The sequence below is a fragment of the Lathamus discolor genome, chromosome Z, assembly GCF_037157495.1.
Source record: "Lathamus discolor isolate bLatDis1 chromosome Z, bLatDis1.hap1, whole genome shotgun sequence".
Taxonomy (NCBI): domain Eukaryota; kingdom Metazoa; phylum Chordata; class Aves; order Psittaciformes; family Psittacidae; genus Lathamus; species Lathamus discolor.
Window position 1 is genome coordinate 57,986,620 of NC_088909.1, and position 12,780 is coordinate 57,999,399.

The window sequence follows — 12,780 nt, forward strand, 5'->3', positions numbered from 1 at the left end:
ACTCATTTTGCTGGGAAGCAGCTCTAGAGGCACTCGAGTGCAAGCAGTGGAAGCACTGCAGACGTGCTCTCTCGAGTTAGGTAGAATCTGAGGGGATGTGGAAAGCATCTGCCAGGCAGCACGCTCCCCCTTCTTGCAGTACGCACACAGCTGTGTGTGTGGATCACTAGCTTTTGCTTCTGTCCAAGAAAAGACTCAGAGTGCCTGGAATGTGAGTCCCAAGTAAAGTAACAAGCCCCTTTGTGTTTGAATTTAATGACCGAGGACTGAGCTGATTTGGCTCCTAGGGACTGTAGAAGCACACAAGCAAATGTACTTCTCTCTCCTGGTGGGAAGCTGGTTTGATGCCTTATTACTGTAATTGCCAAATACATCAGTCATTGCAGGCTGTCTCCAAGACTTCATCCTCTCTTCATCTTCTGCTCAGGAAGGATAGCCAGCCTATTTTGACAATGCTCACAGAAAAGTGCTTGGGATTTGTTTATTCTGGACTATGTCTCTGGGCATCCTTGTTCCTGTCTTTCTTTAAAGGTAAGCTCATCTGTGATTGTCCAAATTTAGTTTTGTTTTGTAATTTTTGTTTGGTTTGTTTATTTAATATTTTTTCTTTTTTTTTTTTTCATTTATTATTATTAAACTTCACATCCCACTACTTTCAGGAAGACTTGTATCTGCTTCTAGTTTTAACCTTGTTAAAGTCCAGTGCTGGTTCCAGTGAGTTTTATTACCAGTGCTGGGCACCTTCTTTTAAGAAAGGATAAGGTGTGGGCATTTTTTGAAATTAAAAGTAACTAGTTTTCACTTTCAAGAATGAATTAAAATGATTGTGTTTCAAAAGGAGTATGTTCTTGCTCTCCTTTAAAATTGAACCTGTCAGTTTTTTGGGGGAAATGGGAAACTATATTTCCAGGCTTTACAGGATGGCTGTGAGAATCCTGTAAGTCTGAGCATGAAATAGTGTTGTTCTACAGAGGAAAATAATCTGATGAAAATTTTTACCTGTTTACTTTCTGTGTATCATTTGGAAAGACTTATACATAAATAAATAAATTTGTGCATAAATTCATAAATTTACTATTTCTGGTTTGTTTTTCTCTTCCAGCTTTTAGCGTGTTTAATAACAATCTTTCCAGGCAGTGATAGGTATAAGTTGGAAACATCTAGTAAAAATAATAATGGACTTCTGTGTCACCTGTGACCAAGCTATCTTCTGAAGTCTCACCATGTTAGAAACAAATGTAGGAACTGTGTGATTCTTCTGAAACATGGAGGATTGCAAAGCTGACAATAAAGAACTTTAAAATGAGAAGGGGAGGTGAAATTGCCACAATCCTGAAAGATGTTCAGGATTCTGCACAAAATGTGCTTTTATTCCTCCCCACAGCTGAAACAGATATGTCTTCAACAACTGTAATTTCTCAGACTGAGTATTCCAGGTGTGAGGGACCATGTCCTAATACTCACAATTTATGCATAGAGAAAAAAGGATTGTCTTTTTAAAGCAGAGAAAGCAGTCCACATATGTCAGAAAGACAGGAGCATGGTAAAGTTACCTGTATGTGATGTTGCATTGGACTATTCATGCATGCAGATAATTCCTTATTAGTTTATCTGAATCTGCAAAACATCCATGTATTTCCTTATTACAGCTCTGCATTTCAGCTGCCTAATGTAGCAATGGTATTCCAGAAAATTTTTTCCCTACCTTGCAAAATTAAGGACCTTGCTATCTTTGAAAGGTGTCTCTGTGCTACTTCAGGAGCTGAACTAACAGGCAGGTGGTAGCAGCTAGTTGTGATATAATTCACTTTGTATGAGGTCCCATTTGAGCATTTGTCTATCATGTGAATAGCGCCTTTTAAATACTGGCTAATTGTTAAATCGTCAGGGGGAAAGCTTAGTTTCTCTGAGAAGCACATGAAGACATAAAGTGCTTTTACAAATAGTTCAGAGGATTTTGTTGTTGTTGTTGTTAGGTGCTTTTACCAGCAGTTTACAAGTATGCAATTTTATAGGCAACTGCTGAAGCAGAAGGAAATGAACCTCTGATTAAGGTGGTCTGTATCTGACCTCTTCTTTTTGGATAGTTTGTTGGGGTTTTTTTCTTTTTAAAGAGAAGGGAAAAAAATTAAAACAAAATAAAGTATAAAATCCTTAGGAGTTGTTCAGTTGGAGCAGAAGAGGAAAAAGTCAAGATGATCTTAGGTTGTTATTGGTAGCAGATACCAGTAAGCTTTTAACAGTAAACTCCAAATGAACTCTCCCAGGATTTCTCAGAGAACCCACATAGAAGTACAGAAAGTCCATCATAACTAACGTCACTCTCACATAGTGCTGAGTTGTTTCAACAGAATTGATAATTTCTTAACTGAAACAATTTCTCATTGAAAATTTCTTCAGGGCTGTTTGACAGAGAATTGTGACAAGGACTAGGCAAAAAACAAACTAAACCAAATCATGGTAATTTCTTTCAGTCCTTTCCACAGCTTTCTGCTTTCACTGCACTCTGCTTGCGCTACTGCTAGGAGCCCTGCTACACATTTAGTTAATGTTAGGTCATTGCAGCCCTCCTTCCTGAAGATCCTGGTGCTAGTGATGCTTTCCTGGGACATGGATCTTAGGGAAAATCAGGAAACTGTCTTTCAGCCTCCCTGGATTCCAGATGAAATCTCTCAGAGCCAGACATCCCTTCTAGGCCAGGTGCAATCCTTGAAGGAACTTCCAAAGAATTGAAGAACCCTGTGAGTCCCAGCAGCTACATAACAACCTCAGGTGGAGTGACTTGAAAAACCTGCTCCAGGGAGAGATTGGAAGGTAGGGGTTAGACCCACTCCTGCTCCTTTTTCTCAGCATAGTGCAGTCTTGGATCCAGGGAGCAGATGACCCTGTAGGGGAGTTCTCCTGAGAAACATGTCCCATTGACCACCTAAGCCTCTCTGAGGAGCTCAGTGCACAGGCATCTCCTGGGTTTGAACATCCAGGGAAGTTAAAGGTTCACTTTTCTGGTCTCAAATCAACCCATGCATTCTAGTTACTGGGCTTTTATGTCTGAGAGCTGGGCTTATTTTCTTTCAAGCAAGGCCACTAAAGTGCCACACATGTCACGCAGAGTAGAGTCAGACTTAGGTTCTTTGCTCTGTGCAGCCTGACATCAGGGTCAGACTATGGCCATGTGGCTCTGAAAAACCCAACAAAGGCAAAGGCAAATTGAGGAGAGAGCCACTCCTCTGCAGTCAGTTACTCAGCCTTACTTGGTGTACCCAGCTGGTACAAAGCAGTTTTTATTTGGCTCACTCATAAACTAGAGTTTAATTCCCGTGCTACACTCATTTCATGTTTCTCACAGCTTTGCTGATTTAGGTGAGCTCTAGTGACCATATCAGAACACAACTGGTGATCTCTAGGAGCAAATCCTCACGAAGACAGTGTTCTTGGTTCACTTCTATGCAAGCAGGTGCTGTTTCTACAGCAGCAGTAGCACTGTCAAGAAAGTCTCAAAAGGCCAGATTCTGCTGCCAAGCTACAGTTTCTCTAATGTGAGCTAATTATTCTGAGGTGACGTGAGTTTAGAGATCTGTGTAGCAGGAAGAACCAAGGTTGGTTCTTAAACACCTTTATATGGAATTTAAACTTAAGGCCTCATGTGGGTAGGACTGATGAAATTACAGTGAGCTATGTTAATCAAACTGGTTTACTCCAAAGGGATACTGCGGAACAGCTGTGAGAAGTCCTGTGCCTTAATACAGTACAATGTTGTGTCAATGGTAATTTGGGTGGTTGGTGAAGGAACTCCACCATTAGATCTCCGAAGTGTCACCAGACTAGAACCAGGCGTTTAAGTTAGGTCACTTAAAATCTTTAGTACGCTTAATTTGAGGTCTAAAGGCTGCATTCACCTTAGTTCCTCACATTTTCTATGTTAATGCTTTGAGTTGTATCACCCCGCTGATTTTCAAAGATAACAATGCAGCTGAATCAAGTTTAAAATAGAAAAGATATGGGGAAGACCTTTGCTTGTATAAGTAGGTATTTTCTTCTAGATTGGCTAAAAAGATGCCACACAAGCATCTTGCAGAGATGGAAAATTACTGCCAGATCTCTGCCATTATTATAATAACTGGGAGCAGAGACACGAGAGTCTCATCACTCTGGATGCTGAGAGTGCGCTAAGGCACCAGGTATGCAGGGGGTCAGATGGAATTTAATGTAATTGTCATAGTACGTGCCTGTTTTGAGGTGTCAGTTTGCTCTGTGATCAAGAACATAAGTGCAAATACCTGTGTCAACACATTTGAGACAGGCAGGTAGAGTCCTAGGCTAATCTCTTATTTACTGTGAACTACTGTCTGCTAAGGTAACTTGCTGTACATGGTAGCCTCCTGAGACTGACTTTTCAGTTCAATGTACCAGACTTCATGTTCAGTCACTAATAGTCCATGTGCATGCACTGGCACAGCTCTAAGGCTGATCTGTATTATCATAGGCACAGCTGCAAATGTGGAGCTGGCCCAAGCTTGTGAGAAGGTGCCAGGCTCCAGGATAGTTGGAGGTATTTCCATGCACATTTGCTGATAGTAATCCAGCTAAATCTTCTTGTGTTAACTCTCCTCAGATCTCACTAGAAAAAGTGGGAAGGTCCAGAAAAAGTACTTGGGCCCTGACATCACCAGCACCTATTGTTATATGCATCTGTTGGTACAGCATGATGCAAGCAGGGAGGGATGCAGAAGCAGATACAGTGCATGTAAAAGTAGTATCCATCTGGTCCTCGGGATAATGCCAGTTGGTATGTTGGAACATTGAAATGGTAAGTTGGAATGTTGGAACGCTCCAGTGTATGATGTTATGTTGGAACCCCCTGCCTTACTCCAGTCCAGGGTGCCTTCTGATGGTCTCAGAGCAGAAGTTCCCATTCCAGGCACAGGATTCGTGTTGTAAAGACAACTCAGACTTTTTTTCTCCCTCTGGTTTATTCTCCTAAGACATGTGGAGGAGCAAATGAGTTAGTGGTGGTTTGATATCATATTGGAGTATTTTGTCAGCAATTGTGAATTTTTCCAAGCAGTGAAAGAAGTATTTTATGTCTGTGTTGTATAGTGAGAACAGTGGGCAGTAGCATCCCTTTCACACCTGTATGATGAAATAACTCTTTTCAGAATGGGTTACTTCAGTCACAAAACACAAAATACTGCCATCTGAACACGATTTTCAAGGGAATGTGTGTACTTAAATACCAATCAGTTTCTTTTTACATCCTAAACAAATGGTTAGTGCAGAATTTCATTTGTATATGACAAGCAAAGAGCGAGATAAAAAATCTCTCTAGCTCTAGGGTAGATTAAAGTAGATCAAACTCCTCATCACTCCTGGCTTGGTCATTCAAGGATGCCTACTATCTAGAGATTCTGCATAATCTAATTAAGGAAGAGAGCACATCTGCCTGAGACAGGTAGGGCTAGCACTGGCAATCAGCAGGATCCATGGGAATGAAAAAGGTATACAGGAGTTTGTTGCTGGTTTGGGACACACTTCTGAACAAATACGGCTTGTAGAAAGAGGTTTGCTTATCAAGTCCTTTCTGCATTGAGCAAAGCAGCCGATAACAAGGCTAAGACCAGAACCAGATGATGTGTTTGGAAATAACAGTCTTCCCACCTGGGGCTTGCAATTAAGTCAGTAAATTGCAAATAAGAGAATTTGTAGTCAGCATAAGTACTTACGCATGTCAACAGTGATGTGCAGGTGGCCTGTCCTGCCTTGCTATCAATTAGCTTTGCTCAGTTAGAGAAGCTGTGGTTACTAGAGCGCTGAAGCAGATGTCTGCAATCCTTGCCACCTTCCAGAAATGGATGTCTTCAGTACTTACTGAATCCCAGAGTGTTGCAGAGAAATCCGCAGTCCTCATTTCTGTACTTAATGCAACACAGATTTGGACAGACAAAGGATTTAAAGAGAAGGGGCACGCTTGAGGAGATAATAATTTCACATTGAGGGCTCAAACAGCCTAAAGTCAGTTTGCAGATTGGGCTGAGAAGACTGTACACTGTGTTCCTTGAAGTTCAGCTGTGACTACATGGAAAAGAATCTCTGGTCACTTACATCTCCACCATGCCAAGTGTGAATATTAAGTTGTAAATTGGAAAAGATATGTCTGTGGCACCTGAGGTGGAAGAGAATCTTGTCTATACAGATTCATATACTAGTAGCATGGTTTGGCTGGAAAGGACCTCTAGAAGTTGCATAGTCCAACCCCTGTTCTCAGAGCAGGGACAGCTTTATTAGGCTGCTTGCTAAGAAGTCAAGCTGGGAAGGACTCCAGGGGAAGCAGTCTCCCCTCTCTTCAGAGAAATAAAAGATCCCCTGATACCCTGGCAATGCCCCATGATGCAACTTGTATCTGATTAATGCTGTAGTGCAGATACACTAATCTGATTAGTGCAGGTCCCAGAAGAGTCTGGCTCCTTCATCACAGAGCCCTTCCTCCTGGCAGCGGAAGGCAGCCAGAACACCCCCTTGCTTTCTCACCCCAAGCTGATTTAAGGCCTGTCTCCATTTCTCATCGGACATGCTGAGTTCTAGCAGCTGATTGTTGGTGGCCTCCACTTGACTCACTGTTAACAGCATGGTTACTGTATGTCCTGTGCTGTCCTGGGGAGGCTTTATTTGGCATGAAGCTAACTGTGTGTCATGCATTGTGTCTCACTGATGACACTGCATGAATATAGGCTGGCTGTACAGGATGCTGCTGCTTAGTGTTTTCATCACCTCTGAGTCAGTAGGTCTGGGAAAAAGAAAAAAACAACCCAAAAGTAGGAGGTTGTATAATGATGCAGAAAATACATTCTGAAATTCTTAGCCATCTTGTGCTCTTTTTCAAGAATTTCCTTATCTTGAGTCTGCAAAGTGGCAGAGCAGGTCATAACAAATGACGGAGTAAATTTCTTTGACTATTGTGTCATTTTAGAAAAGTCATAAGCAAACTGAAATCTAGTTTAGGCAGCTGTAACAATAAGAAGATGAGATAAAAAATTTAATTACATAGTTGTTAGATGGTTTACAGTTGTCAATGTTTAAAGTTGCAAGTAGGCAGCAACTTTGAATTGGAACTGTTCTTGTTCAGGCTTCAGGCACAGTTTGTAAAAGGCAGCTGGACAGCTTCAAAAGCTCTAAGCAAAAAACTTGCCTTTCTAATGTAGACAAACAGCTATTCTGCAGGATGCTGTCTGCAGCAGTGTTTCATTCAGTCTAAGCCTTCTAATGTAGTCTCCAAAGATATTTATGGTCCCCAGTTTCCATTCACTTTGTAACTGAAATTTGTTGGATTGGTGTCTCAGCCCAAGCATTTCAGCACCCCTGCCATGGTCAGATCTTATGTGTTGCCTGACAATGACAAGGAGAGGGCAGGATGACAGAGAAAGGATAAACCAAATGGGAACAGATTTGTGGGTGAGGAGAGGAGACATCTTTCTCCATAGAAGACCTTTTCCCAAGTGGGAAAATAGTTTCCCCTTTTTGGGTCAAAATGCTCTATCAGACTCAGGAAGTCTGGATGCTGAGGAGCACCAGAGGGCAGACCAGACAGCACTGGATCACTTCCTGCTTTTAAGGCTACTTTTGGTCTCTGAGAGACCGAGCACCCTGCATCTGCAGGCATTGTTCTGTATCACAAGATGACAATCACACTCCACCTGGACTCCAGTTTTGTTTTAATTTAGTTTTGTTTGCATTGACATAATTCAGGAGCATTAGATAGAAGTTTCCAAAGCTTCAAATCAACAGAGTATAGTTAAGACAAAATCAGGCTCCCCAGGTCATCATTATCTAGAAGTACATCGTGTAGTTCATCTCTGCTCTTAGTCAGGATCAGTGATTCAGCCAGTGCAGGTTTGGCTGGCAGGGAGCAGCAAGGAGAGCCATGTATTTCGTATCCCCACTGATCCCAACAAACCCAGGGTTCAAGCGCTGTACCTGAGAAAAAGATTAGCATTCAGAATGCTTTTAGCAGGCTAAAACCAGACAGATTAAGGCTAACCAACGCTCAGTTGTTACTGAGACCTTGTGACATTCAAAGTCTGGGAAAAAAAAAAACGAACAACCAAATAGCTGTAAACTTCATGAATCAGAACATGCTTATACATTTGTGCCTTGCCTGAGCCTTGCTGCCAGTGCAGCTCTCATTTTGCTCACAGGCAACAGATGAGGCTTGAGCAATATGTGAAAAAGACAGGAGGAGCCATCACTAGCCTAGCCTATTTCATCGTTGACACTTTTGTTGCTTAGTATTGCTATGCAATTACAGCTGGTAGGCTGGCAAGGCAGAAGTTTGTTGTTTGGGAAGTTAGCCATTTCTGGGATCATAACCATTGCCACTGACCAGCAGTGCAGAAGGAGAAGGAGAAAGAAGCACTACAGTATCTTTGAGCATACTGGATGGTTCATTTGCACAGTTCCACTGTGTAACAGTTCCACTTCAACCTGTGCTCTGCATGGCCCAGAGAAGTTAAACGGTATCCCCACTGCTTTGGTAACAGCACACTGAAGCAACGCTTTTGAGGCTTCCCTCACCTCTGAACTATGAAAAAAGGAACAAACTTTCCATGTCTAGTAATATCACATCTGTGAATAGTGCTTAGGAGAACTGATTTTGTGGGTTTTTTAGTCTTTGCTCTCTTCATGTGTTGGGGACAGAACTACTTACCTAGGCAACTACTTACCTTTCTCTTCCTGGGAGGTTAACATGTTTACCTCTTCCTTCAGGGTCCTGCTGACCCTGATGTGGGCTTCTTTGTAATTATATATCTGATATTTTCAGTAGGGGAAGTGGAGCCTGAAGAGCTGTGTTGCACAGTAAACTGAAAAATTCATGGCAGACTTTATTATTATTTGCACAGAGTTTAGGGAGAAAAACCTCTTCCTATCTATTGTCTTCTCAGCCCGAACAAGACTTGCTTATCTGTTTTCACTGAAATCATTATTACACCTTTCTCTTCACATATGGCTTTCCCAAATCTGAGCTCCCCACATGTGCTTGGCATGGTGCTGAATGGGCTTTTGATGGGAAGGTGCAAGTTCGCTGTGACTCTTTTCAGAGCCATCTGTGAATGCTGTGCATGCTGTACAGATTGCATCATTGACAGCACTTGGTTAGTGGAGTCCATAGTGCTTTCCCAAGAAGGGCTTTCCGAAGAAGGGTTTTCCCTTGGTTTACTGGTTTAGGTGCTGAAACATGTGAAGAGATGTGACAAGCTACTCTGCAAGCTAGTGGGAGTGGAAAGTCCAAAAGCCTCCTCCGATACACCGATGACCACATCACTGGTATCTCACTTTTGTCATATGATTTTGTTTCTTTCCATTGGCTTCCATTACTGCTTCTCCTCACAAATCTGAGGACTGACAAGAGTCACCTTCAGGCAAACACAGCTTTTTTTAACATGTCTAGCAAGGGGGCATCCTTCTTTTCACCACTGTTCCAACTCCTTTCTCCTGTGCTCACTCCACATCTGGTATTATAGTAATTCAGTTATATTGCATGGAGCTAATGTAAACTACCATTACACTAAAAATACAGGTGTTTTTTTTTCCCTTTCTGCCTCTGGCCACTTATGTTTCTGACTTGGAGCAATAACACAGTTCAGATAACTATCACACATTTGAGAGGTATCCCACTGTTAATATCTTAACATGTGTTTCTTCACCTTGCACACATACCACAGCCTTTAAAACATCTGCACCATGCCAGCAGGACCAAAAATATAATCCCAGCCTTTCATTATGTGATGGCCTATATTCTCTTTTTAGCATATCGTCATATGCCTAAAGTCTTTGAGATGAAACCTTTCCTAGCATACCCTTTAATACCAGTCTCTGCTGGGAGCTCTTTATCTTCTGTGAAAGAACAGAAATGGCCAATATCAGGAAGATTAGGTCCTTTTTGCCTAGGAAAACATGGCATTTCACACATTCCTCTGGCTGTCTGAGTTTTGTGTGTAAGTTGCAGAAACAATCTGCATAGCAAGAGCCAAAGATTAGAGTCAAAGATTACCCAGAAGGGAAGTAGATTAAAAAGAGGTTTTAGATGAGGGAGGTATTCATATACACAACACACAAACACACACAGGACTGAGGTAGCTGATGTGATTCTATTATTTCTTATGTGGGTACTCTTCCCAGAAGGTGTGATGGCATGAATTTTAAATTAAAGGACATTGAAAGACATAATGCTTTTGCAGCCACAGATAAAAGCAGCAAAGCAGCACATAAGAACAAAAGCAGATGGGACACATCTGTGTCTCTGCAGATTAAGTGACATATGGCAGTGACATGCTTTACATTCTCAGAAATCTGCAAAATATACAAAATAAGGTGGGTGTTTTTATAGCTACCAAAGCACTGGAACATGCCACATTTTTGAAGGTGCTGTTCCAATTCTTTATGCTGATGAAGTTGCCTTTGAAGCAAGCTGCTTTTTTTTCTGATACTACTTCTGTTACTTCCCCCATAATTCATAATTGCATATAGTGTCTGTGCGTTTTCCTGTGATGATTCTATTTGCATTACCAAAGAAATTGCTAAAAATCTCTGTAAAAGGACAGTGATAAACTAAAAAGAAAACAAATAATCAAAGAGGAGCTATGACAGAAGAGCTGTTAGGTTGGGTTGTTAGGAAAATGCTAAAAAGTTCAAAGTTTTAGCTCTAATAACTATCGGTTGTTGTAACGGCTTTTTGCTCTCTGAATGTTCCAGTTATAACAAGATTGTACACACCAAAATATAACAATACTTCGCAGTATAGTGACACTGTTTTTTAAAAAATGCCCGAACTCCACTTAATTTATTTTAGGAAACAGTAAGACAAGCAAATAAACCAGCTCCTGGGAATGTGGCAAAATAATAATACAGAGAGAAAAAATAGTTACATACATGTTCTGAAATACCTGCAGAAAGCGTGAGTAAATACCACAACCACAGTATTGCTGCAGTTTAGGACCTTCCATGAAGTATCAGGGAAAACACATATTTAAAAGCAATAATGTGATGGACCAGGAATATGCTGTTGATTACTGTTGATTTTAACTTAATCTGCAAAAAGTTTGTAATATGCAAACAGTTCTAGGAACTGTTTTTGAGAAGGGAAATTTGAAAAAAGGGCATGTTTTGTAATTCGGAGACGTGTTATCATGTGTATGTGTGAATATACAGTAATATGGGAAGAATGGTCTGAAACCATTCCTTATTCGATCCCTTGGTCCTAGTAACTTCCATAACCTTGTATGAATAAAGCAACAGCTAGAAAATATTCAGCTAGCAGCTGGCCAAACAAAATGTTCAAAGATTATGGAAATAAAACTAGGGAACTCTATGAACCAGTGGTGGAATCATAGAATCATATAATCATAGAATGGTTAGGGTTGGAAAGTACCATAATATCATCTAGTTCCGACCCCCCTGCCATGAGCAGGGATGCCTCACACTAGACCACATTGCCCAAGGCTCTGTCCAGCCTGGCCTTGAACACTGCCAGTGATGGGGCATTCACCACCTCTCTGGGCAACCTGTCCCAGAATGATACATAAATACAGGTATTGGCTGAAAACCTCATGGAAATCCATATTTTTCTACCTACTCTCTTGTTAATATTTCAATATTATTCTTTACTGTGCACAGCAGGCCAGAATGTGGCCCACACATTCAGTCCAGGATGCTGACAACTTTTGGAGGAAACCTGGGGAACTGGCAAGAACTGGAATCTTGCCTTGTAGCTTAGGGAACTCTGCATGCAAAACAGAGCACAAGCATCAACCAGCCAAGACCAGACATGACAGCACAACTCCTAGGAAAGGCAGGAGCACCTGGCCTTCCTTGGGGTAGCATATAATTAGTCTGGCCAGAGCTAGCTGCAATTCTGATAGCCATTCATTCCTACCAGACAATGCTGAATAGCCTCCAGCCCCAGCAAACACTTCCCCAGTTCTGAACCTAAATCCACAGAAGAAATAAGAAGTATTATGATGGCACCAGTATTACTGGTGAGGACGATAGGATGACACTCAAACATGGAACAGGCAATCCATGCCCAGAGGATCCCACCTGGACAGAGAACATGGAAGAGGTTCGTTGTCAACCCACAGCAATATGCCTAGGGCTCTATGTCTCCTCAACACGCAAAGTAAAATTGTAAAGGAATAAACCAGTGCAACCACTGAAACCATATCCAGTACACAAGGAGTGAGGAAGGGCCTTGATAGCTCTAGTCAGTGTCCTTTTTTCCCTTCCTTTTCCCCTTTCTCTTGTTATCCTTCTTCCTTTCCTTCTCCTATTTATTTCTATTTTTATACTATTTATTTATTTTTCTCTCTTTTTTTTTGATTTCTTTTTCCTACTTATAGATTTGCGGTATTCAAAGATAATTCAGAAACAAGGGGGACACTGCCTGATGCAGTGGGATGGGGGGTATCTATAGTTTAAAGATACTTAATCCAGAAGTCATCCTGCCCTTTGCCAGTTGCTTGTACTTTGCCAGTTACTTCCTGTAACATACATAGGCAAGTAAGTCTGGCATTCCTTTTGGGAGACTGACCTGGCAACCTTAAATATTGATGTCCAGCTTATAGCCTAGTTTAAAAGATGAAATAGTGCCATAGCTTTTAGTTAGATTTCTGTGACTGAGGGGTAAGCAGTGGTGAAGCTTATTCTATCACTACTCCTGAGAGATCCAGGCTTCCCCATCACTGGCAAGCACTCCATTTAACACACAAAGATGTAATGTCACAATGCATTAGC

The 12,780-nt window shown here is 41.4% G+C and overlaps 1 protein-coding gene across 1 annotated transcript in view; it reads left to right on the forward strand.

The window, feature by feature from the left end:
- Positions 1-452: 452 nt before the first annotated feature.
- The window catches only part of LOC136005124 (neuronal acetylcholine receptor subunit alpha-7-like), a 52,913-nt gene continuing 40,585 nt past the window's right edge, over positions 453-12,780 (forward strand). Inside the window, exon 1 of the mRNA XM_065662313.1 lies at positions 453-531. Within this exon, the coding sequence (XP_065518385.1) occupies positions 453-531 (79 nt within the window). The remainder of the gene's footprint in view (positions 532-12,780) is intronic.